Source organism: Mya arenaria, chromosome 11, assembly GCF_026914265.1.
Source record: "Mya arenaria isolate MELC-2E11 chromosome 11, ASM2691426v1".
Lineage (NCBI taxonomy): Eukaryota > Metazoa > Mollusca > Bivalvia > Myida > Myidae > Mya > Mya arenaria.
In genome coordinates, this window is record NC_069132.1 from 64,719,734 (window position 1) to 64,746,324 (window position 26,591).

Sequence of the window (26,591 nt, forward strand, 5' to 3'; positions counted from 1 at the left end):
ATATTGGCTCTTACGGTACACCGACATCCCCCCTCCTCAAAAATATTCAATTTGCTGATTTTAATATCCTCACCCAATGGCCATTAATTAGCAATTAAGATATGAAATAATGTGCTGAATTTCACATAAAACATATACTTGTAATAAATGTTAATTTTACCTTTCTTTTGATTGCTACCAGTGGAGGGCTAAGGTTATATGACAAACGTGTGGTCAAAGAAACATCACTAAATAAATTTCCTGGAGCCGCTTGCATGTTTCATGATGTTTAACATAGCTGGTTATTGGTGTCTATATATAATTGTTTTTGATTTTGATTTTAATTCCATTGATAGTTGAATGAAAATAGTGAATAAAAGTTAAACTCCATGTATATTGACTTTATGCTCCTGTTAAATGGAAATATAATGATTATATGAGTAAGTACTTCCAACACTTAAATTTGACATCGACAATGGGATAGCTGAGCTTTAACATAGTACAACATCATGTATTAAGTAGTAAGTGGGTGCTTACACTAAATGAAGAGATCATGTTTCTATTTTAAACAGAAACAATGATGACATAAATAAGCAGAAACTAAAATTAATGTCATTAAGTTAATTATGCATGATTGTATTTTCAGAAACTGCAAGCATAGGAGTAAGAACAGAATCGAACAAACAAATATGTTTCCAATAAGGCAAGGTAAAAGATTTTGAAAGATCATTTGGTCATTATTAATCACATTACTGATAAATTATACAAATGTTGCATGCAATTTAATAATCTTATGAATTAGCAAAATGGTTGGATGCTGCATCTAATAAATGACAAACTTTTTAAGGCATGACATTTCAAACAGGAGATAAAGAAAACATTAAGAACACTTATGATATGTATGTATTGATACTAAAAGAATAAGTGGTGTTTGCTTACATATATTTTCAATTCAGCAATAATTGAGTTAAAGGTTTAACAATGGACTTCCATCTTTAATTAGCAAATACATGGAATACTAAGACAATGGTACATATTTGATTAAAAACATAAATTATTGATCACTTTAATTAGTATAAATTCTATGAAACTCAGTGCATCATTTCTATGACATGATTGCCTCATAAACAAATATAACTCACAGTTCACAATAAAAAGTGTTATCATTTTTTGTAACACTTTAATTATTTACATAACAATAAAATCCTGAACGATTTCGAAAAGATAAAAAGTTAATTATAGCCAAACTCCATATGAATCTATGTTGGTGAAAACATACTATATCTCGCCTCCAACATGAATGACGCAACGCCATTGGTTCAGGAATGGTCACGTTGTGACCCCATATTATTCCATATTGGGTCACCAAATTTATATCGTACCCAAAATGGCGTCTATTTTCCAATTCCGATGAATAAATGAAACATTTAAACATTTAAACTGGTTGTCGACGTCATATATACGTTACGGTGTTAATAGGTGACGCTATATGGGATATACGGGGCGCAGGAAACAATATTCGAGTTCGAGCTTCGCTCTCACCCGATATGGTTTCCTTTGCCCCATATATCGGGTCACCCACTAACCCCGTAACTTATAATACATTTTAATGTTAATATGAATGTATTATTGTGCTCTACCAAGCCAGTCCTCTTACAAACACAGTAAATTCACATTAATCTCAAATTATTTTACAAATTGAAAATATGAATCATCCACAACGCAATAATCTTTCATTTCTAACACCCTTTCCGGTCTAGAATTGTCACTTACACATTTATCTTATAGTTTGTTTTAATTAAAAGCAATTGTATTAAATTTATTATATTGAAAACCTTTTTACAATAATACAAAAGAACACTACAGGGACAAACACATTAGTCAAATCAAATATAAACCTTGTTTAAAAAGGCAAAATAAAGAATACCGGATACAGTCTCTTTAACATAATAGGAACATAAAACAAACTACAAATGCATATAATACATATTAACATGTTACGACACTGGCATTATACATTTTAACAACATAAGTCTTTATAAAAAATATTTTTATACCAACGTTTTCTCAGTAATTTAAAAATGAATTTCACCCATGGTTTTCTACATGTATAGCTGTCTCGTGTCATTCGTTTGAAAACACGCAGCGATGTGTTTCTGTCTTTATACAGAGAAATAATTTCTGTTGAAATGTCCTTTTGGATATAGTTGCTGTAATAAACCAGTTTTTCCTGGTAAATCGTTGTTGAACGCAGTTCATTAAGAAAATTACTTGGCCTCGTCAGGAAATGCTTATAATAATCGAAATCATTGTCGTAGAACTTTTGAGTGTATTTCCACAAACGTGCATGCTGTTGCATGCATAACCTCTTTTCTTCCTCTGGTGAACCAGGACAGCTCCATGTGGTACCGCTTTTCATAAGTGAATAGCTTATGTACAACAGCGAGAAAATTTCTTCTAAAGACCGCAAAGCTAACACAGTAAAACGTTTCATAGCACTCTCAAAAACGTCAACAAGTAACTTCGAAGCGTGTGGATGATACGTCTTCAAAATGTTAGTCTTTGCTAGTCTGTTTTCAAATTTTCTAGTCATTAGTTTCAAGACAGAAGCTTTCAGTAAACGTACTTTAAAAGGCAATTCATATTTGTTCCAACTAAATAATTTCTTCAATGCTTGCTTTAAGGAATTGATTCTATCATTTGTCAGTGCTGTATAACGATACTTGTTTTCGACTTTTAAACTTGCTACTATAAACCTTTCATTAACATCCTGTAGTAATGTTCGATATTGGATGTAATATGACAACACATGAATGAATTGTAATTCTTTGACGAGTCGATAGTCAATGTTAAACACATTTTGTAGACATGCGAATCGGCGTCTCATGTACAAATTGTTGAACAAGTTTGGGTTTTTTCTGGTCAAAAGAAGACAAAAAAGTGGATGGGCAACGTCTATATGCGGAAATCCTTGTAATACACTGAACACCAACATGTCTTCTGTTTCTTTGTCTACATAAGGCATATCAATAAATGTCATCTCTGTATCTATAAGGCCGATAGCAGCTGCATTAGCAAAAGAAGAAGCAATGTACCGAGGTGTTATATTATGTTTTGTAGAACATTTAAAGATTCTCTTTCCCAGATGCTTAGAAAGCTTTTCAAGAGTTCGCACCATTCCATTCAATGCCAAATAGTGTACAAGAGACAACGTGTTTGAATCATTTTTACAGACGTCTTCCGGTTGTAAACAACCTAATTTACCGTCAAGAAAATTGGAAAGAAATGAATCTATGCACGAAGTAGAATGTTTTAATTCACAACTTGCCGTGAAAGCATTGCTGGGTTTGCGGAATTGTAAAAGTTTTATTATGCGCACGATCTGATCTGTTTTTAAAATGCGTGTTCTATAAACGGTACTCTCCTGTAAAATGTATCTTACAATATCTGGGTTTCCACTTAGTAAACTATAGTCGTACACCGTGAGACCATTTATGTCTTCACATTGAAGGTTGTTGAAATCTATTTCTTCAAATGTTGGAAGAAGAAAATCCTCAGCGCCTTGACGACATAGAAACGAAAACACGTTCAAAGGAGATGTATCATATGTCTTGTTGCATCCAAGAATAACATCGGGTCTTACTACAAAAGCACTTAACATTGATAATCCTAGGGCCTTTGAGGATGACCTAAATTTGGTTTTCATATACGCTTGGATGCTAGAAACAATTTGTTTCTCAGCCTGTTCGCGGGCATCACTGCAATAAGACGTTTTCAAGTACACAGTAAAAATAAAAGAAGACTTCGTAAACATATCTGACAATATATAATTTTCTTCGATCCTTTTCATGTCGCGGACAGCCAGATCTGTTGTGCTTAGCACTTCATATACACATATTTCCCAAGGTGCGTAGTGATAGAACACACGTTCATCGAAAAATCGTTTGTATTCAGGTGTACGTAAGAAAAGAAAGTCATATGGCTCTTTTCTGTTTCTATAAAACGTTTTCGTCTGCCCATGTTTTAATGCGTATTGAACTGGTGATAGTTGATCGACGTCTTGATTCCCAAATAAATCTAACAGAGAGGTCGTACTTTCAGTTTGCAATATATATTGAAGAGCTTCGGAATAACCGTTGAGCAGGATGTAATGTATGATATTTCTTTTATTTATGTCTGTTTTATGCAGCTCAGCAGAAAATTCTTTCAGCATTTGTGTTTCAAAATTGCTTATTTGAACTCGATGGTGATTGAAATGTGGATACTCCGAAGTATTGGGTGTCGAAAAGGTGTAATGCAATATCGTTTTACGATAATTATCAATTAACATTCTAGGTTTGGAAATGTTTAAAAGTGCTCTCATCGACCATTCGTTTTTATGAAGACCTGCCAAATGATACACCGTTGACCCATTCTCTGTTCTCGTAGTTAACAGACTTATCTGCAAAACTTCATGGCTATTTATGAATGATACAAATCCATTCTTAGCTGCATAATGTACTGGATATATTCCAGTGTTATCAGGATTGTTCCATGACAAGTTGTGGAAGTGATCGTACAAATATTGAAGCCTTTCCAATCTGGCATTGATAACTCCTACATGAGCAAAGTTTCCACCCGCAGGACATGAGTTACTGTCAACGAAATCTTGAAGTGCGCTTGGAAATGCCCGAAAGGGGGAAAATGATGTAAGCATATTATTTATGTAATCTGAGTTACAGCCACACACATCAGTTTTAACATTTTTAATAACTGTTTCAAAAACTTCCTTCCTATTTTGTCTTAAACTTAGCAATGCTGGAGTATATCCATAATAATCTGTGCATTTCAGCATTTCAGGCATATAGGCAATAATCAATTGAACACTTTCGACGTCGTTCCGCTTGACAGCCGTATGCAGTGGTGTCTCCATGAATATAAACCACAAACTATCTGATGCTTGGCATCCATTTGAATGATATGAACAATTGTTATGAGACCTGAATACATGTAAATGGTCTTTGGACATATTCACTGAAATGCACGTTTCCGATTGGGATGTTTTAAGTACTTTTCTACGATTTCCCTGTGTCCATTAGCGACAGAGTAGTGTAAGCAGGAGTACGTTGAATGTATTGTATGTAAAGGTAGAGAAGCAATATCAATAAAACCGTATTCACAAGCAATATCCAATGCGGTTTGACCGACAACTGTTTCTTGTTTTATTATTGTTTTCCCTTCCATAATGATAACAAGGTATTTAACAACGTTAGTTCTGTTGAAGTATGAAGCTACATGAAGCAGTCCATAAGATGAAAACGTTTCTTCCTTTATTCTTCGCAGTTCAGCCGGCAAATCACCAATGCGCACCTGGCAAACCGAATAATTTTTGGTAAAATTCCAGTTAGCTCCAAGTTTGATCAAATACTGTAGTTGGTCTAGGTGACCTACTTTCGCGGCAACAAATGCTGCGGTTTCGTATGCTTCATCTAGATGTTCTAGATTTTTAACGTAATGTAAAATGAGCTTCATAGCCTTCAATGATGGCGTTTCTCTAATTAGTTCATGAATAATTGAATTGTCAGTATAAATCTCCAATGACTGGTATATCTCATACAACTGATCATTGTGTGAATGGACAACATGAATTGCTAGCTTGATTAATTTACTTTTATCAATATGTGTTGTATTTATTTCACTGAAAAGGTACTTTGAAATGAGCGTATGACCTCTGGATTGAGAAATCGAATACTGTGTGTTTGCCGCATTCACCATCCAATCATGCATTGATTTGTGAATAAACGTAAGACCATCTTCATTTTCGACAACGTAGTGTTCTATCTTCTTAAGTTTACTGTTGAACTCATCTGTAGTTGTAATATTGTTGAAATAAAGGATTTTCAGTATGTTTTTACTTTTCATTGGAACAAGCGCCGCACAAATAATTTCAAATACTGGTTTTAGTTCTTCGAAATCGTCGTTTTCTGCGAATTGTCTGTCGAAGTAAATGTCGTATATTTCTTCTAGAGAAGACGGAATTTTTGATTCCATGTCCATGTTGCCGGTTTCTATCATATAATCAAGAGCATGAACCATGTACAGAAAGTTCCCTTCGCTTATGTCTGTCAGTCTATCAATATTTGGTCCCGCGTCTGGAAATTTACTTAAAATGAGCATTTTCATGTCTTCTATATTTCTTAAGTCGTCAGTTGAAAGGTGAAATAAATGCATGTATTGTCGTATGCGAGTTTCCACCGAAAAGTTTCTGGAAGTCAGAAGCAATTTGGTCCATTTTGGCATTTGTTTTATTCTTGAAAACAATATATCCTTTAGCGGGTTACGTCCTAATGAATTGTCATAACACTCATCTAGAGCATCGACGACTATAATCCAGTCATTTAAACCTGTTTTGTTTATTTCAATCTCTTTCAGAGGGTTAAGTATAGCTGCATCAAAACAAGCTTCTATCTCTCTTTCACAGGCATACATATCAAATATGATAGAAGATGTCGGTAGCATAGATATGATGCTGCCATATTCTGGACTTCTCGTTGCAAAGAAACCGATCATTCGTCTGATGAATCTGGCAGGGTTTCTTGTGCTTTTTACATCAAATTTGCATATATGAAATGCAACCATTTTGTCTCGAATGTGTCGCCCTTTTCATTCCGCTTTGCACACAGCAAATGAGAAATCAATGCTGATTTTCCATAGCCCATTTGAGCCAAGAGTAAAACTCCTCGAGGTTTAGTTTGTTCTAAGCTATCCTGTATTTTAGCAAACAGCCATTCTCGTCCAATCAGAGGTTTATGTGTTTTGAAATATCCAATCAAAGGAAGATCCTGTTGAAACGGGTACTCATAGTTTTCTTGAAAACACCCTGTAATGATAACAAACTCATGACTAATATGTACTTGATATACTGTGTCACATATCTTATTAAAAATATTTCTCATAAAAACAACAATGTCCCATTTGTATTTTAGAGGTTTGGTGAGTATGTGCTTATCATTTTTAATTGCTAGAATTATCATTGAGTTGCCAAACGCTTCCGCTGTATTGTTTTTACGAGAATACTCATGAAATCACCCTCACATTAAAGGAACGTTATCGAGCTGAGAGAGTTCATTGGTTCATATCTAGGAATATAAAACAAGTAAATAACTTGTTCAAAAATGATAGCCAAAACCTATCCACAAACAAAATTAAAGTATGTTTCAACCAATTACCCCTATTAAACATTGAAATGTTGACAATCTTTAATTTAATGACAAATTCTGCCATAATTGTAATTTTTATTCATATCTTCCATACAACTCATCCTGAGCATCTGTCTACCCTGGGGTAATGGATATGGTGACCGACTGCAGACCTAGATTACACTTTTCCGATTTCTTTTTTCTTCTTCTTTTTCCTTTTAATTGTTATATTTATAGAACTAATTACATATCTAGACTAACCACCTTGATAAGTTTTCCAAAATTTCAAAAAGAAAAATCATGTTCAATTACATTTAGATAAACATTTAATGGCGGCAATATATATGGCAACAAAAAACAGTTTGTATCAATGCAATAACCTTATCGTATTGATACTTGTGTACAGGAAACCACATATGAACGAAGTGAAAAAAGTTTGAAATAATTTGTGGCAATGCAGAGTAATGAATCGATTGTACTGAGAAACAAAATGAATTACACGGGTAAAGCGTATTCCAATTATACAATGGACACTCCTGGGACTAATGCAATAACCTAAACCTATCCAGGTTCCCGTTTAACGACCAAACAGACACTAAACGAGATACATTGAACGACGCAAGACAACAAACACAATTACATAAAAATTTCGATAAAAAGTTAATGTTGTGGTTCTCTTCGTAGTACGGTCAGTGAAAACAACTGGGGACACGTACAACACTTACACTTTAAAAATGCCTTACCTTTGTCATAATCTGAATGTTGGAGTGTTGGAAAAAGCCACCAAATAACAAGAGCTACTATTAAGCCCTGGATACATCGAGATACATGCCGCTCTGAATATTTCAAAATGCGCCTTTGTTTTGTTTGATTTTGTACTGGAATTTCATCTAAATCTTTTAATTTAGCTTTCGCTTCTTCCAACGTTTTAGAACACGTTTTTATAAAATGTGTCAATGCTGTAGGAGCTTGGTTCTTAATCAGAAGAAGATGTTGTGTAAGGTTCTTGGCATCGATATGAGGAATTACATCTCTGTCTTTGAAAACACTTTCGACTGCATCAAACACTCTGGCAGTTTCATCATCACTTAGTTTTCCATCCGAGCTGTGGGCAATAAGTTCATTTCTAACCGTCTGAAGCTCTTGTAGAACGTTTTCGTTTATCTTAAAAGCTGTGCAATTTTTCCAAATATTGGTGCAGTATGAGACGTCGGAAATGGTAGGAACACTTGACCATTTCTGTGGAACACATAAGCTTGCAATTTCTTTGTATGAGTTTTGCCACTTCCAAGATTCAGAATATGTCATATTCAATCGCAGTATATGTTGCTGAAGCTCGTTTCTCCATCTAACGCACGTGGGACACCACCTGAAATAAAACATGTTCACCTTGACAACAAGCAGAACATCAATGAAAACAACGAGCAGGAATGGGCCTATTATGTTGGTTTAAACAATATTTATTTCGATATATTATTTACAATTAGTTAAGTTAATCAAATTTGACCATAATCAAAATTAACAAAGACTAAATATATAATGCATTAAAACAAGGAGCATGTAAGTTATGCACAAAGCAATAGTGTAAACGTAATTGAGAAGAAAGCCTTGAGGCTAATACAATAGGCCGAATTCAGAACAATTACTCTCAATCACACTCAATGAGTTAATCCTCTGTAATCACATAACGGTCGAGATATTTTAGAGTGAAAGTTATATCATTATTCTCAGGTGTGATTGGTGTATTGTGTATTGTGCTAGGCCACATGAACCGCCCTTGAGGATTGGTTTTTAATACGAATTGAATGAGTGTGAGTGATAAAAGTACATGACAAGTAGAACATATGAAATACGTCAGATATTTGGAACGAATAAGGGACATCCTCGTTCCCAGAAAATATTTAAGAGACCGGGATAATCCACCGAAGTAAATATACTTCCATAACGTGGCCATCCATAAAAAATCAAATGTTTAAAAGGATGCGCCAATCATATATTTGTTTTGTTTCGTTATAATCTCGAAAGCCCAGCAAAGTTGGTGGTTGGAATTCATCGATGATTATTATTATTATTATTATTATTATTATTATTATTATGAACGTGAAGTTAGCGGACCAGCGGCGTGAAGTAAGCGGCCTAGCGGCCTAGCGGCCTAGCTTCCTAGCGGTTTAAAATTGTTTTCTATTTCAAAGCATTTTATATGCGTTCTTTTCTAAAACAGTGATAAATCAAATGTTTCTATTTACACAAAAGAACATTCTTAAGCGAATACCATCATTACCCACATTTTAAGGCTGCTGGATTGAGTTTTGGGGAATTTTAGGCCGCTAGGCCGACAGGCCACTAACTTCACACCGCCCGGCCGTCGGACTGCTTGATCGTCTTTTTTGAAAAAAAGTCCATTATCGCTCCAGATTGATAAATTTTGCATAAAAACAATTATTTAAGCATTTCTCTAGAAGAATACTGGTTTGAAATAGAAAACGATTTAACACCGCTATGTTAATGTGTGAATAAAACATTGATTTATCATTGTATTCCAATTAAAAGAGAAAAAACTTAGGCCGCTAGGCCGCTAATTCACGCCGCTAGGCCGCAATGCCGCTAGACGCTAACACAACGCCGCTAGGCTGCTAACTTCACACCACTAGGTCGCTAGGCCGCACTTTACGCCGCTAGATCGCTAACATCAGGTACATTTAGCTGCCAATTCTTGCAACCATCGATGAATTGCAACCATCAAGTTTGCTGGGCGGTAAAGATGGGCACGAAACAAAAATTATGTGATTGGCGCAACCTTTTAAAAAAAATTTTTTATGGAAGTCCACGATATTGAAGTACATGTATTTCAATGGATTATCGCGGTCTCTTTAATATTGTGTAAGAACAAGGATGTCCCTTATTTGTTTTAAATATCTGATTATTTCAATGTTTTTACATATCATGTACGTTTATCACTCAAACTCATTTAATTCGTATTCACAACCAATCCTCGAGGATGGTTCAAGTTGCCTAGCCGAGCACTCACAAACTTAATGGTAAATGCACGCAAAACACGTGAGTCCCATTTAAGTTATTTAAATCATTGAGTCATTTAAGTGAGTTACTATCTCGTTTTAACGGGAAAAGAACACATATGTCACCTCTAAGCAATCGTAATTTTACCCATGGAAAAACAGTTTAATCTATAATTTAGACAAAAAATCCAAGAATTTGTAGTGGCCAGGTCGTACAATATGTTTGTCCGACTTGTGTTTATCTACTTTTAGAGTATTGGCTGATAAGAAACAGCTCCCCCACAAAACAAAAAAAGTTGAATATACACCATTTGTTCGATACCGATTTCTTTTGACCGTTTTCACAAGTTAGGTTTCGATGTTTTCAATACACAATGTCAACAAGCTTTCTGTCGAAATACGTATAGGATAGACAACGAGTGCACGTATCTACGTATCTCGCTACGCTCGGGTATATATGTCATAGATACGTCCACGAGGTGTCTATCCGACTTAGACCACGTGAACTTAAGCGAATAGGTTTGGTTCTTGTTCTTCAATCTAAAGACTCATTAAATCCAATTTAACTTTGTATACCGCATACAATGCGTATATTGGTTTGGCCCAATCACGAATTTTCTATAGTTAGTGAATTAATGTTAACCGTACATTTTGAAGTCAATGATTTTTACCTATGTGTCATAACTGGAATTGCCATATCGGGAGTCCAAGGACGGAATGGTTTTGAAACGGGTGGTCGAAAAACTAAATTGAATATTATTTTCTGCATTAATATGATTGATATTGAGATCGACATGAAAAGCATCTGTACTTTTTCTTATACATCAAAAATGGTTCACGTTTTTATCTTACAAACGCTTTCAAAGATTTTCAAATGTTGGAATAAAGCTAACAGAAAAAGTAATTTGGTATGGCTTAACAAATAAATGCACTTTAAATTTGATTTGTTACTTGTAAGAAAAGATGTAATCATATTTCAGTATTATAACTGTTGTTTGGATGTACAATTATCACTTTTGAACTAGTTACCAACGCTAGTGTCTGCTAATAGAAATAATATAATATGACACAGTGGGCGGTGCAGTGGGAGGGGAGCCTTTTGTTGATAAAGTTGACTTAATATTTATATATCGGTGGATACACCACAGTCGGAGTTGAGAACGCCATCCTTTCTGTATGCCTAGACGTTGTACGCAATTATCAGATGTCTAAATATCCTATGAGTTCCAGCCAAACACACCATGGTCCGACCATACTTGAAGGGGCAAATTTCTTACTTAAATAGTAGTTTTGTCGTGAACGACTCGAATAAGGATTTTGATAACTTTATTTGTGTCATAATTCTTTTCATAATACACTTTTAGATGGAATTCACCACGATCATTTTAATAAATTTGCAACTGGCGTTGGATCGTTTCTCATTTTTTGACGGTATCATGCTACTTTTCGACAGGCAAGCATCATTTGGGCCCCGGCTTCATACCTCAAACAGAAGCGTCCAGGAACCAGTTTTGAACGGAAGTGCACGGCCAAATAAAATCGAGCTATTGTCCGCTATTCTTAAGTACGCGAGTCAAGTAGCGCCCCAAGGCGGCTGATTCATATTGTAAAATATATTCTTCGACTGTTACTCCACAATAATTAACTGTGCATCGATAAATAAAAACACAATGGTTACACATAATTTTAGAACTATCTTAGCAGGTGCGCGTTGTCTTGTGCTAAAAGGCTGACCAGAGAGCTGACCATATAAATGTAGAGGGAAAAGGCTGACCAGAAAAATGAAAATTGAATTATTTATGTTGAATTAATTTTAATGGGTTATTTTGATTTCCTTCTACTCGTTTATGTATTATAACTGATTTATTATAAATATTTGTATAATTAATAAGATCGTTTAGTTGAAGATGGATGGCTTTTTTATCATTTGTAGATATAGAAGTATCAATCTACATCCAGGCCACATCACGTACATTAAACATATTTTAAAACTCGGCAACCCATAACACTTAAAAAAAATATCAAAATATGTTCATTCATTTTTTTTCTTGGTCAGCCTTTTCCGGTCTAATCAGCCTTTCCATCTATATCTTTTGTTCAGCCCTTTGGTCAGCCTTTTAGTATCACTCCGTTCTCTTGCCATTCGATAATACTTAGCGCTGGGATCTGTCATTCTTGACTAGGAAAACAACAAGTGGGAAATGAACGCGGCTAGCGAGTCAAGATAATTTACTTTCATACATAATTCGCAAACAAGTTCCTAACTATGCGATTCAAGGAATTTGATTGATATGTTTTGAATGATGTATGAATACACATCGTTCCATGCTTTTTCCAATCATCGGCCGGTAAGTTTCGGTGAGTGACTACTTATAGTAGAATTTTCGAATGAATTTAGTTTGTTCTTTATTTTTTATTTCGCTGATTTTGGTATTTTGTTCTGATATTTTGAAAATGATATGTAGAAGCATATACAGTTGAAAAATTATTTCGGTCAGTTATCGAGCTATAAAAATCTTATTTTGTTGGGAAATAGAAATGTTTTTGCTGTTTTTTTTTCGTTCAGGTAAAATTATTCCTATTGATAGGAGTCCTACACGCTGTCAATGGTTCAATATAAATTCTTGCATGATACCTTTATAGATAACAAACGATGTTTGTTTGTTACAGTTCTTGCAAACTCATGTTTAAAACTGGCAATTTCTGTTGCCTTAATAATTGTACCCGTAATTATCGGCGGTATATCACAAAAGAAACAAACATTATACTGACAACCTTTAATTGGCAATCATAAAAGTGTGAAAACCCATTGTGCTGGCGCACTTTCACTGAACCTTTCAATTTAAACAGATGAAACGGAAAACAAACAAATATGACAATCCAAAGTCTATTTCAGAAAGCAATCGATCACCTATAAAAACATTAATACATATGTATTCACATTTACAAATATACATAAGTTGTATTATTGTGCATTAGCTTTGTATAGCCTGTCGGTCTGTATTTAACTGCACTGCAACAAGACTGTCGTGTTTTTTTTATTAACTTCCAAGTCTAAAAATAGACGTAGAAAGTAGGTTAAAACTAAGTACGGTTACTCAATTGACTACGTATTTACTACAGTTAATTTAGGCTCGATTTGTGTGTTTACTGTTTTTATTGCAAATGCTAAAAATTCATGGTGTTGTGTTGTTGTTGTTGTTGTTGTTATACTTAAAACTCACAGCTCTTTTTGTGAAAAAATATCGGGGGTTTCTAAATATTGGGTTAAGAACAGTCCAATTTTGAAGTTAAAATACATGGACTTATAAGCTGATCCATGTACACTTGTATAATTCGTTGATAACATAGGTAACATAATAGGTCTGGTGATTGGAACAAGATATTGTTAAATTGCTAAGTTTGCAACTAATAATTAGGATCAAAGCCGTGTCTATAAGAAAACTATCAATTTAATAAGAAGAAAGCCAAAATAAAAAGAAGGCCACAGTCCACATTTTCACATATCATTCTGGCGTACTTGGTTGACTGTTGATTTAATCAACCCTATTTTAAAGTCCATTTTTAATTAATCAAGCGCAAAAACAATTTGAATTTTCCATTTTGACAGTTGTTTTAATTGAGTACCTTGATAACGAAGACTAGTTATACATACTCTAAGTTGGATAAAACAGAGAAACGATCTCCACATCACAAGGTGTAGGTACAGAAATGTAGGGGCTTAGAAGCAGAAAGAATTTGTGCCTAATTTAGGTTCATGAGGTAGTGGATAAATTTGTATCTGCTTTTAAAACTGCAGATCGTTACACAAGCACATTGAAGATATAAAATTTAAACATAATTTGTTGCATGCAGATATGATAGGTTTTGTAGAAACGAGACTTCATAGTCTTTTGAGTGGCATATATGACTTGGAAGGTTTCCATATATATTGTTCCAGTGTTGATCAGTCATCTCACGGTATTGCCGTGTACCATAGGAACATTATCAGGCATTTTTCAGTCAATACATTTGCAGGTATTGAGTGTGCCATTACACAGCTCAGAAACAATTTATTCATTTGTTTTGTTTATTGCCTACCAAAGGTAGCAACAACTACAAATAATTCAGTTTTTTTCCAAGAACTAAAAAAAACAATCCTGGACAGATCAAGATCTCTGTATTGGGAGATTTCAATTATGATCAAAATGAAAGGGCTTCTATTGCACACTTATTTCATACCAGTTTCCATCTACGCCAATTAATAGATTCAGTTACAACTGATTATGGCTCATATTAATACCATATATACACAAACATGGATTCAACTTGTTTAAGATCTTGCGACACTATAGAATCATACTACTGACTCTGATCACAAACCATTGTACCTTGTCCTGAAAGTTGACTAATTTTAGTTAAATGCCATAATATGATTGACAGTTTTTTTTACAAACTATGCTTCTTTGAATGAAAATGTGCTCACAAAGGCAACAATGTGCCTGTCTGACTAATATAATAACCAGATGTTTTCAAAATACCATATTAAGAAGTCTGTATGAGTATTTTTCATCCCTGCCAGTATTCATATGCTCTTTGTTCTTCACAATGACATTGAAAGTTTCTCCTTTCAACATGACTAATGAATAGAGTAATATTTTCTTCTTATCAAAATGGATAAAAACAGAGTTAGAGGTTATTGAGTATCAATGACTAGGTAAAGCTCAGGGGCCGTATTCAATAAGCAACTTCGATTGAACTTTAAGATTAGAAACTAAGTGTTTTGATTTGACTGTACATTTCGCTGACGAATAGGCTTAATGGAATTACTGATGCATGACTTAGGATAAGGCTAAGATCAATATTGAATACTGGCCCTGGTCTCAACATTAATCAATGTTTAGCAACACTATCAATTCAACCGTTATTTTGAATTATCGATAGGAGTTGTTTTAAAGTTTTGCCAGCATCTGTAGCACAGTATTGACGCACTACAAATGAACCTCGGATTCTTCAATTTCCATATAAAAAACCATTAAGCTGATCAATTGATAAAATAGACTTCGTCATTTAAAATGAAACACATGTATTTGCAGATGAATTCCATCAATGAAGCCTTTGAAAAAAGCGGGCCATACCCCAGTCTTTGCCTGTAGGAATGTGTTGTACCACAGGAGCTCAGATGGCATTCCATGATGGCAATAACATCTCTTACCAAATTCAGCAAGTCAAAAGTGCTCTTTACCATCCACAGACAGTATTCGGCAGACTAGGGACAAGAAATTACACTTTATGTAACAGCGGTTTGGTTGTGCATGAACAGCAAATGCATCCAGTGCAGGTTTGTTAACATGCAGTGGCTGCCACTGTCTTCCTTCAGGATGCTCTACAGTCACTTTAAAAAACAAGGGTGTCAGTTACCAGCAAAATAATCCAGGTATGGAATCTTTTTATATATCATACATTTTTCAAAATGCATTTTACCTTCAAAATATAAATTTAACTACTGAACAAGAGCTGTCACAGTATGTGACGAATGCCCCCGAATGTGACATTGACCTACGAACAAGGTCAGTACATGAAAAGTTGATCTTGCCTTTACGTGTCAAATACATATAGCAAGTTATTTTAAATTGCCTCTGAACATAAAAAAATACCACCCATACTTGACAACCTACACTGTTATGTCCTTATATTCAGAATTCCCTTGTGAATAAACACTTAGTGTATCTTTCACCTAAGAGGTAGGGACATGGGTCTTGCACACGACACGTTGTCTTCGTATGTGGAACACATGTAGCAAGTGATGTCCTTATATGCAGCACTCCATTGTGAATAAACACTAAGTGTGACCTTGACCTTTGAGGTAGGGACACGGGTCTTGCACGCGACACGTCGTCTTGGTATGTGGAACACATGTGTCAAGTTTTGTTTTTTTTAAATCTGTCCATACAAGGGAAAGTTACAGCCCGGACACGACAACCTATACTCTATGTCCTTATATGCAGCACTCCATTGTGAATAAACACTATGTGTGACCTTGACCTTTGAGGCAGGGACACGGGTCTTGCACACGACACGTCGTCTTGGTATGTGGAACACATGTGGCAAGTTATTTTAAAATCTGTCCATACAAGAGAAAGTTACAGCCCGGACACGACAACCTATACTCTATGTCCTTATATGCAGCACTCCATTGTGAATAAACACTAAGTGTGACCTTGACCTTTGAGGTAGGGACACGGGTCTTGCACGCGACACATCGTCTTGGTATGTGGAACACATGTGGCAAGTTATTTTAAAATCTGTCCATACAAGGGAAAGTTACAGCCCGGACACGACAACCTATACTCTATGTCGTTATATGCAGCACTCCATTGTAAATAAACTCTAAGTGTGACCTTGACCTTTGAGGTAGGGACACGGGTTTTGCACGCGACACGTCGTCTTGGTATGTGGAACACATTTGGCAAGTTATTTTAAAATCTGTCCATACAAGGGAAAGTTACAGCCCGAACACGACAACCTATACTCTATGTCCTTATATGCAGCACTCCATTGTAAATAAACACTAAGTGTGACCTTGACCTTTGAGGTAGGGACACGGGTCTTGCACGCGACACGTCGTCTTGGTATGTGGAACACATGTGGCAAGTTATTTTAAAATATGTCCATACAAGAGAAAGTTACAGCCCGGACACGACAACCTATACTCTATGTCCTTATATGCAGCACTTTATTGTGAATAAACACTAAGTGTGACCTTGACCTTTGAGGTAGGGACACAGGTCTTGCACGCGACACGTCGTCTTGGTATGTGGAACACATGTGGCAAGTTATTTTAAAATCTGTCCATACAAGGGAAAGTTACAGCCCGGACACGACAACCTGTACTCTATGTCCTTATATGCAGCACTCCATTGTGAATAAACACTAAGTGTGACCTTGACCTTTGAGGTAGGGACACGGGCCTTGCATGCGACACGTCGTCTTGGTATGTGGAACACATTTGGCAAGTTATTTTAAAATCTGTCCATACAAGGGAAAGTTACAGAGCCGGACGGACGGACGGACGGTGCGATTTTAATATGCCCACCTTCGGGGGCATAAAAATATCTAACTATCAACTTGTTGATATCTAAATACTAAGGTTGCCCTTATCCCTTTCAAACAGCCACCAGTTACATGCATTTAACTTTTTCATAGTGCTAGTACATATTTTTTGTGTTTCTCTGTAAATGTAAATCACTGAGTTTATTTAGCATTTTCTTCTTGTCTTCTAATGCAGGAAGAAGCACAGGTCTTACTGTTAAGGTACGCAATGAGGTTGTGACAGTTAGGCTTAATGCTGTGTAGAAAGATGTCTGGCCGGGAGACATACTGATGTTCTGCTTTACTGATGTTGTTGCAAACACCTACAAACCATTCTCTATAACTACCACAACAAACAATATACTTATAATGCAGGTGAATAAAATTTTAGCATAACCATCAGACATCTAGAAAATTTAAGCTGAGTGTCATTCATTTGGTCCAAAAGCCTTAGAGCTTTTGTCAGATCATACTTAAAACGACAAGCATCAATGCTGTTTGCAAACTTTTTTCATTTTTGTTTCATTCAACTAAAAATTTGTGTATGTCTAGATGATACATCATAACAAATGCCCATAATTTAAGAAAAAACACACTCATTGCCAAATGCAATACATTCTTTAATTTGTCTCTAATTTCAGATGTATTTCTTATTGACTGTTTAAAATATGTTAGTTGATAGGTATTTTGAAGTATTCAAGGTTTGATTTTGTTATAAGCGTGTGTGAACATTTGCAGAAAATCTGAGCTACCTTTGTGAAAGAGGCCAATAGAGGATTTGGATGGTGGAGTTTCCGATGACACAATGCTGACTATTTCCACAGAGCTGATTTTGCTTCCTACTGGCAGCAGAAGGAAGTCTTCACTTTTATTTGAAACAATTCGGTTCCAATGCCACCAATTTGTCAAGATATCATGTAACTGAACAGATGGAAATGCCACCAACTTTCTTCATTAACACAAACTATCTGTGTACCTGGACCATCAGCTTGAACAGTATACTTCTACTACCATTTTCTCATATTCAAACATAACTAGAAAGGTCTGAAAGGCAATCATGCTATCTTCAGTGATAGTGGAAGAATGATAAACTCCTGTGTTATGAATTCTGCTGTAACTTGATATCACCAGTATGTACAAACAGTGCCAAATTTATTACATTTCTTACTTGTGTCTTATCAGTGCTCTATGCATATATATTGTACTTGATGTCAACAATGACTTTATTAAGATGCAACTTTCATCTCTGTATTGGTGTTTACATACTTCCATTTATGTTGCCATACCAGTGTCAATTGAATAACAGATAATCGAGATGAATTTGTTTTTATTTAATTCTACCACTGTTGTCTATGATCATTTACATATCACTTGGTTAGTACACTTCATTATATACCAGGCAGTCATTGTCTTATTTCCTCTTATTTCCTTATAACAACTCAGCAATAAGCCTGTTGACATTTCTGCTTTCAATTGTCTATATATTTTGCATTCACATTTCTTTTTTAAGTTTGAAATCTGATCACTGTTAAAAAACAGGCTCTTCTCCATGGCTGCCTAAAATTGTCTTCCTTATTGATAATTAATTAAAATAACAATAACCTAATGCCCTATTGTTTTGTCAACTTTCGAAAACATATTCAAAACATTTCTCAACGGCTATGAAATTATTTTTGGACACACCTTTTTGCAGTTTACAGCCTTAAAAAATAAATAATAATAAACATATGGGATTCAACCAAATGCACTGCTTAACCTATAAGTAAATGATAGTTTTCTTATATAACATAACTTCTGCAAACTAAAAATAATCACATTTCAATGGAACTTGCTGTACAAATTCTAGTAAATATACTTACAAATTAGTTCAACAAAAATGTTAGTGTTTGTATGCACTGCTTTGTATGAGACACATAGATTTTTGACATATTGTAACCATTTTCACTCATTGCATGTTTTTCTGCTACGGTGTTATAGCGTTTTCATGTGTATCATTTAGATTCATTGTTTTCACAGTATTACTTCACTCATTATTCAGTGCTGATCTCATTTCATGTAAATTTCTTCTTGTTGAATTGTAAATTATGACAAATGCTGCTCACAAGAGTGTGATTATGGATATACTCTTCCTGTCATTCATGTTATTTGATAATTGTCAGCTGTGTCATCTTCCGTGAATTGCATTACTTTGCCTCAGATTTAATAGTATGTGAAATGGTTTTATGTTGTCGCTATTAGAACAGGGGTCATTTTAATAAGCCCAAAATCCTGTACATTAATCATTTTGCCAAAGTAGTTCCTTATAGATACATATGACACTACAGACTGGTTAATTGTAATGGTAAACTATTTTTCAGTTCTTTTAAAAGAAATCCATCCTTTGATATAGCCTTCATATTGCACCATTGTTTCCTCAAGCTTTACCTTGCATTTTTGTGATTCAGGCATGGTTGAAATACATTTCAAGGGACTAGACACCAGATGATACCATTGCAAGATGAAAAAAACAACTGTCCAAAACTTTAATGGAATTTATATCTTAGTGTATATTTTAACTGTGTTTTTGGACCGAGTAAATCCCAGTTATTTAAAAAAATGGCTTCTGAGTGTGTTCCTGTAAAAATCATTTTCGTTTTTCATTTAAAATATTGCATTTTTGACCTCATACTAGCCCTATTTGATAAGTTTAGACTTGTTTTGAGGAAAAATTGATTTTGCTGATTTTGGTACCATCTGGTGTCTCTAGTCCCTTGAACGTATTACGTTTGGTTCATCTACAATTGATCTAATAAACCCTGGTATAATATTGATGATTATGGAGCAATAAAAACGTGTTTTATTTGAAAAGTTAATTGGGCTCAGTTTCAGACCTATTCGGATTATGAAATAAAATACTGGATTATAACTTTTAAGATAGACCAGCTATAAAAACGCACAAAAGAGAACGTTAAGATAGACCTAAAAAGCAGAAGGCAGTGACCTGCTTCCCTTTTCCGACTCCTTGCTGCTGTATTACTATTTCCCACTGTGCCCTTTTGTTTGACAGAGCTTCCATCAATAATTATGAACTATATTTGATATTCAAAATGTCAATTCAAAAAAAGTTTAAAAATCATACAGATACATAATTGTGATACTTATTCGTGATAAAAGCTTCCCTTTACATTTGTATTGGTAATGAGAGTAGTTACAACACATGCACAATATCTTTTCAACGTTGACCCTTGCAAATACCCCATCAGGGCTCTTTCAATGCGCATCAAAAGATCACTGTCTGACCTAGCACCCTGCCCTTTTTAAATCATAGCTCGGGACCTGAATTCCCACATAAGAAACTTTCTTCTACAAAAAACAGACTAGTATAGTTGTACGGTCCGGTTCAATCTCCTCTTGCCACACATCTGACATTTATACAACCAGTTGTAACTCTCCTGCTGCCAGCTTTAAGCAGTACCGTCCCTCAGCACTTTCAGTGCTTTGATTCTTTATCTAATGCACCCGCTGTTTACAATATTAAAGCTGCATTGGGACGAAACAGAAACCTACTGATAAAAGGTCAAACCATAAAACTTGTTCACTGTCTAAAGTTTTCATTATCAGCATATAAATAATTTGATACAATTGAGGAATGTGACTTGTACGAACTATAATGTAAATCATGATAATGGTATATAGTTTTGAACCTTGTTTGAATATGCTACTAAACCCCAAGAGTCAACAAACTATTTGTTAGCGAAATACACAGTAGGAATGACCAACTAAAATAATGTTTAGCTACTCTGGTTCCACTGAATTCGCTTCTTTATATCTCATTTAAGCTTTTGTTCCAGTATGAAATAGTGTTTCCAGTTTGCTTTTAAAGTATATACAATGATTATTATTAGACCATGATAGAAGTTTTAAAAATGGGTGCCTGATAAATTACAGATTATTTTTCTTGGCCTATTAATACAGTTTTGTCAAATGTGATCCATTTTACCTCGAGGTAATCGTGTTTTAGGAGTTGTATATATACTTTTGTTGGTACAACTTGTATATGAGAAATGGAGCAATGAAATAGCGAATGCCGATTGGTTGGATTTGAGTGAGCGTGGTCTTAATTATTAAGATAATGCTTCACTTCACATTTAATATGTTATGTCAACAAATGCCAAGTAACTGACTTAGTTTTAGGTAAAACAAACTGTTCTTTATGATATGTATTATACTGTAAGGGGCTGTACGACTAAGATTTTATTGTTTTTTTTTAAGTTTTGTTTATTCTCACGATAGTCAGTTTGATTACAAAAAAATCAGGCTACACACCACTAAGAATTGAATCGATTAAACAACACAAGTAGGTACATATAGACTCTCATCAGAACACAAACCAATATTAAAACGAGTAACATATCCACATGTTAACTATTGAAGTGTCAGATTATAAAAAATAACACAAGCATAAGACACTCATAGTTTGTAGAACAGTTTACTTCCCATACTCCGTGGTATACCACAGTCTTAATAGATACTTTTCATATATTGTTTTATAAAGTTTGGCACGTTTATGTATTAAATAATAAATGCAAGTTCAAATTCAAAGTTTATTAAAGAATTTGATATTCTTAAAGCTGCACTCTCACAGATTTATCGGTTCGACAACTTTTTATTTTTATGAAGAAGAGGGGTATATTGCTTTGCACAGGCATGTCGGTATGTCGGTCGGTCGGTCGGTCGGTCCGTCGGTAGACCAAAGCTTGTCCGAGTGATAACTCAACAATTCCTAGACGTATGGTCATCAAACTTCACATGAAGGTTGGGCCTGACCAGTAGATGACCCCTATTGATTTTGGGGGTCATCAGGTCAAAGGTCAAGGTCACAGTGACCTTTAATGGTAAAATAATTTTAAAGCTTGTCCGAGTGATAACTCAACAATGCCTGCACCCATGGCCCTCAAACTTGACATGGAGGTTGGGCCTGACCAGGAGATGACCCCTATTGTTTTTGGGGGTCATCAGACCAAAGGTCAAGGTCACAGTGACCTTGAATGGTAAAAGGTTGTCCGAGTGATAACTCGACAATGCCTGCACCCATGGCCCTCAAACTTGACATGGATGTTGGGCCTGACCAGTAGATGGCCCCTATTGATTTTAGGGGTCAAAGGTCAAGGTCACAGTGACCTTGAAAGCAAACTCGACAATTCTTGGACCTATGGTCATCAAACTTGACATGAAGGTTGGGCCTGCCCAGTAGATGACCCCAATTGACTTTGGGGGTCATCAGGCCAAGGTCAATGTCACAGTAACCTTTAACGCAAAAGAGTTAACAAATCTTCCCCCACTGATATCTCAACAATGCCTGAACCTATGATCATTAAACTTGACATGGATGTTAAGCCTGACCAGTAGATCACCCTTATTGATTTAGGATTCATAGAGCCAAAGGTCAAGGTCACAGTGATCTTGAATGGTAAAAGGTTGTCGGAGTGATAACTCAACAATGCCTGAACCCATGGCCTTCAAACTTAACTTGGAGTTGCATCTGACTTGTAGATGACCCCTTATGATTTAAGTGGTCATCGGGTCAAAGGTCAAGGTCACAGTGACCTTGAACGAAAAAAACTTGTCTTGTGATAACTTGACAATGCCTGCACCCATGGCCCTCAAACTTGACATTTAGGTTTCTGGTGACCAGCTGATGACTCTGGATTTTGAGTTCATAGAGTCAAAGGTCATGACGGTCATAACACACTTTATCCTCACACTTTAATGGTGCTTAAAACAGCAACAAATCAGCTGTCATTTCGGTCCATGCATATTTCATTCAATTGTCCATATAATCCTGAAAACATGGCGCTCAGGGGGGGGGGCATAATGTTTGACAAACATCTCTTGTTTGTTTTGAAATGAGCCGATTGTTTGCGTAACTGTCTAAAACCCAGTGCTAAATGACTGCTGGCAAAAGAGCAGATTGCAGTTTTTCATATTTTTGTTCGAAAATGGGTGTTTTATAGTTAACAGCGTTACTAACGCTTTATGAAAAATGAGTTTTTCGGCAGTTTTCCAAACAACTTTGATAAGTTCTTTGTGAATTATCTTAAATGACTGCATGGAGGGCGTTAGGGTAAACTCAGCTGATTCTGAGATAAAAAGAAAAGAAAAATCAAAACTGTCAATCTTTGAGAGTGCAGCTTTAAGAGACAATATTTGTGATTGTGTAATGTTATCGCTTTACTCTATCCATAATTTCTTTTTCTTCTTTCTTCTTTATTGTTTTATTGAAAAGCGCGCATTCTAAATAATTTCTTCAATGAAAATGTTCATGTCCATTATATGTTTATGCTTTGGGTTCAAAAGTGTAATGATATATATATATATATATATATATATATATACGTATGCATTTAAATAAGTTGTAAATAGTAACACACTGAATGGAAAAGGAGTCCATTTTTTCAATTATTGTCTAAATGGTCTAAAGTAAACTCACAATTGTGGAAATTTGCGAAACTGCAAGTTCTTACTGCATTTCTGTGTACATGCTGGCTCACCAGCCAACTTGGTGTACACCTGTTGGTGAACATCGCTTAAGCCTTGTATCGTATACACTTCCAGTTCATTCCCCGCGAAAAGAAGTGCTTCATACGCACATAAAAAGTTGTGATGAACTTTTTTACTCCAGTCTATTTTCGACATTCTTACTTTGTAAAACTAATAAATAACCTGCCTTATTTGATGTTAAAAGCTGTTATCATTAGACCGTTTCGGTGCGTAATGTACATTACATACGGACAGTCTTTATAGATAACGAGATTTTTCTGAAGATAATTTAAGACGAAAGCAGGTGATCATAGCAGAGGTAGAAGTTAAAGTAGAATTGTAAGCAAAGACAGAAGAAGCAGAAGTACTAACAACAGTATTAAAATAAACAGCAGCAGCGTGAAGATTACTGTCAGCATAAAATTTACGTTATTTGTTTAAAACGGGCATGCATTTATAGATCAGTCCTTTCTCGCAGTGATCTCCCCTGATATCATCAATTTAAATACCTCAATGTGTATTGAGGTTAAAATACAAAGAAATTAAAGTTCAAGATAATTTACAGCATTTGCAGCCCTTATGTGTGTTTTCTGTCACTGTACATGTATTGTATTGATCATGATAGTGAACGCCTTCCACAAGAAAACATCAGATGTGATAATGCTTATGATGCGTTATAATGGTAGGTTGTTTGAAAAGGCCTTTCTATTGTTTTAGTGTAAAACTAAAAACGCCGCAATGAGACAAAAATCAAGTTTTCAACATTTGTGCAAATTAAGGTTTGGGCCAATCACTTAAGTGATGAATAGGTAAACAGATAGAATCCCCCGATTCATGACGAGTTAAAAACCTTGATTAGCCATAATACATGGTATTTTGACGAATGATTGTTTAGTTTGACCATGATGTTGTCAAGGATAACATTTGTGCCAAACTATTTACAATCTCTCTTTGCATGGCAGTTACTGTCTGAACACGACTACAAGGCATTTTGATCTATGACCTTTGAGTCTGACCTTGACCTTTCATGTACAGCACTGGGTCTTGTACGCGGCATACCGTCTTGGCATAGAGAGAAACTATTCCTTGTGATTTTAGAATTCCTATATGCATGGCGAAATTACAGCCCTGTTTAGGACGTCCGGTCGCCAGCACACCGATCTACGCAAGTCTAATGCCCTAGGTTTTGCTTTGGAAATCATGGATGAAAGGCTATTTTTTAAATATTTATTAATTAAACAAAAAATAAATAAGCGTCTTTACATCATCTGAAACCATTCGATTAGTATCATAAATGGTTTAAATGTTAACGGCAATATTATTGTATTACCAATGAAAGTGACTCGCTCATGTGTGTGTTGTATCTAATTCATCAATATATTATATAATATATTCAATCAAACTCACATTTTTGTTTATAATTGTTATTGTTCTGCCGTAGTGCAGACAGATAAACCTATCTCAGTACAACGTTCAAGGGGAGTCCAAACACGTTGAAAACTGTTCCATTTTCCATTTTTATTGTACTGAGAATTTGGTAAATTGCTGTGAAAGAAACAAAAAACAACGATGTATTACTAGTATAATAACTATCCGTCATTTCAGAGGCGTGATCATTCTTAGCCAGTGAAGAAAAATGCCAAAAGCCCACCATAAGATGCTGCAGTCATATAGGTGTTATTTGTACCAAATGAATGCAGCATATTATAAGTAAATCGAGAGAATATTTAGATCTATATATTTCTGATTTATAAAGAATAATCACGCCACTAAAATGCATTAAACATCAACGACTAGAACATTATGACAGTGATAGTTTAGTTAATATCCAATTAAATCAATTTCTTATTAAATTCCGAAACAATCAAAGGGTTAAACCCTTGTACACGGAACAGTATAGTTCCAGACCTTATGAACAGTAGAAACAAGGGAAATAAATCATAGATGCACAGAAGCTAAATAAATCAACGGTTACTTCCTTTGTACTTTGCATTAACATCGCTCTCAATAGAAGTCTAAAAATAGATACGTTATTCAAAAACAATAAACAGTAAGCATCCTAACGTTCTCTGTGACTAGAGGTACGGATCACTGAATACGTTGACATAAGAAATCATGAAAACATATAGAAATGACTAGATCAGATTTCGATTAACGACGTAAATGTGAGAAAACAGCATTAAACTGACCTTAAAACATGCAGTGCTTACTCGCTACACAGTTGTACAGAATGCACATTGTTATCATTGTTTCGTAATAATGGCATAGTGTAAACATGAAGATCATAGTTTAACAAATATCAAGGTACATATAGATCAACAAAATAATAAAGCAAGTATGCTTACATCGTGATTTTCGATGGGACCAGAGTTATGCTGTTGTTTACGTAAAAGGTTAAGCGCCAAAACGAGAATGCTTCCCCCAGCCTCGTTTCCATACACTAACTTTCGGTTTAGACGGAAGTGCGAAGTTGGACAACACATGAATAAACAGTGAGCTATAAATAGAAACCGTGAAAACGGAACACTCCCCGTCTGAAATTACTAAATTTCACTAAAACATTAACATTATTGTATTAACATTATTAACATAATTGTCTAAGGCCACATGACTTGTCCATCTTCAATCTTAACAAAATACACTTAAAATATTTACTAAATTTCAAAATATTATGCATTAAACATTATGCATCAGTAAAACAACCAGCAATTTAAGGGACTCAAAATTGCTGCAAAACCTTTCAACTATAGAACCTGTCTTTTGCAGCTACATTCTAGAGTAAATATGTATTACAGAGTAATTAAAAATTTTCAATGAGTATTGTTCT

The 26,591-nt window shown here is 35.1% G+C and overlaps 1 protein-coding gene across 1 annotated transcript; it reads right to left on the minus strand.

Moving 5' to 3' along the window:
• Positions 1-5,117: 5,117 nt before the first annotated feature.
• LOC128207967 (uncharacterized) lies at positions 5,118-26,183 on the minus strand. The gene is made up of 3 exons (XM_052911202.1): positions 26,110-26,183; positions 7,901-8,526; positions 5,118-6,838 (listed from the first exon to the last, which is right to left on the minus strand). Coding segments are annotated over exons 1-3 (903 nt in total). The 5' UTR covers positions 26,112-26,183; the 3' UTR covers positions 5,118-6,563.
• Positions 26,184-26,591: the final 408 nt, after the last annotated feature.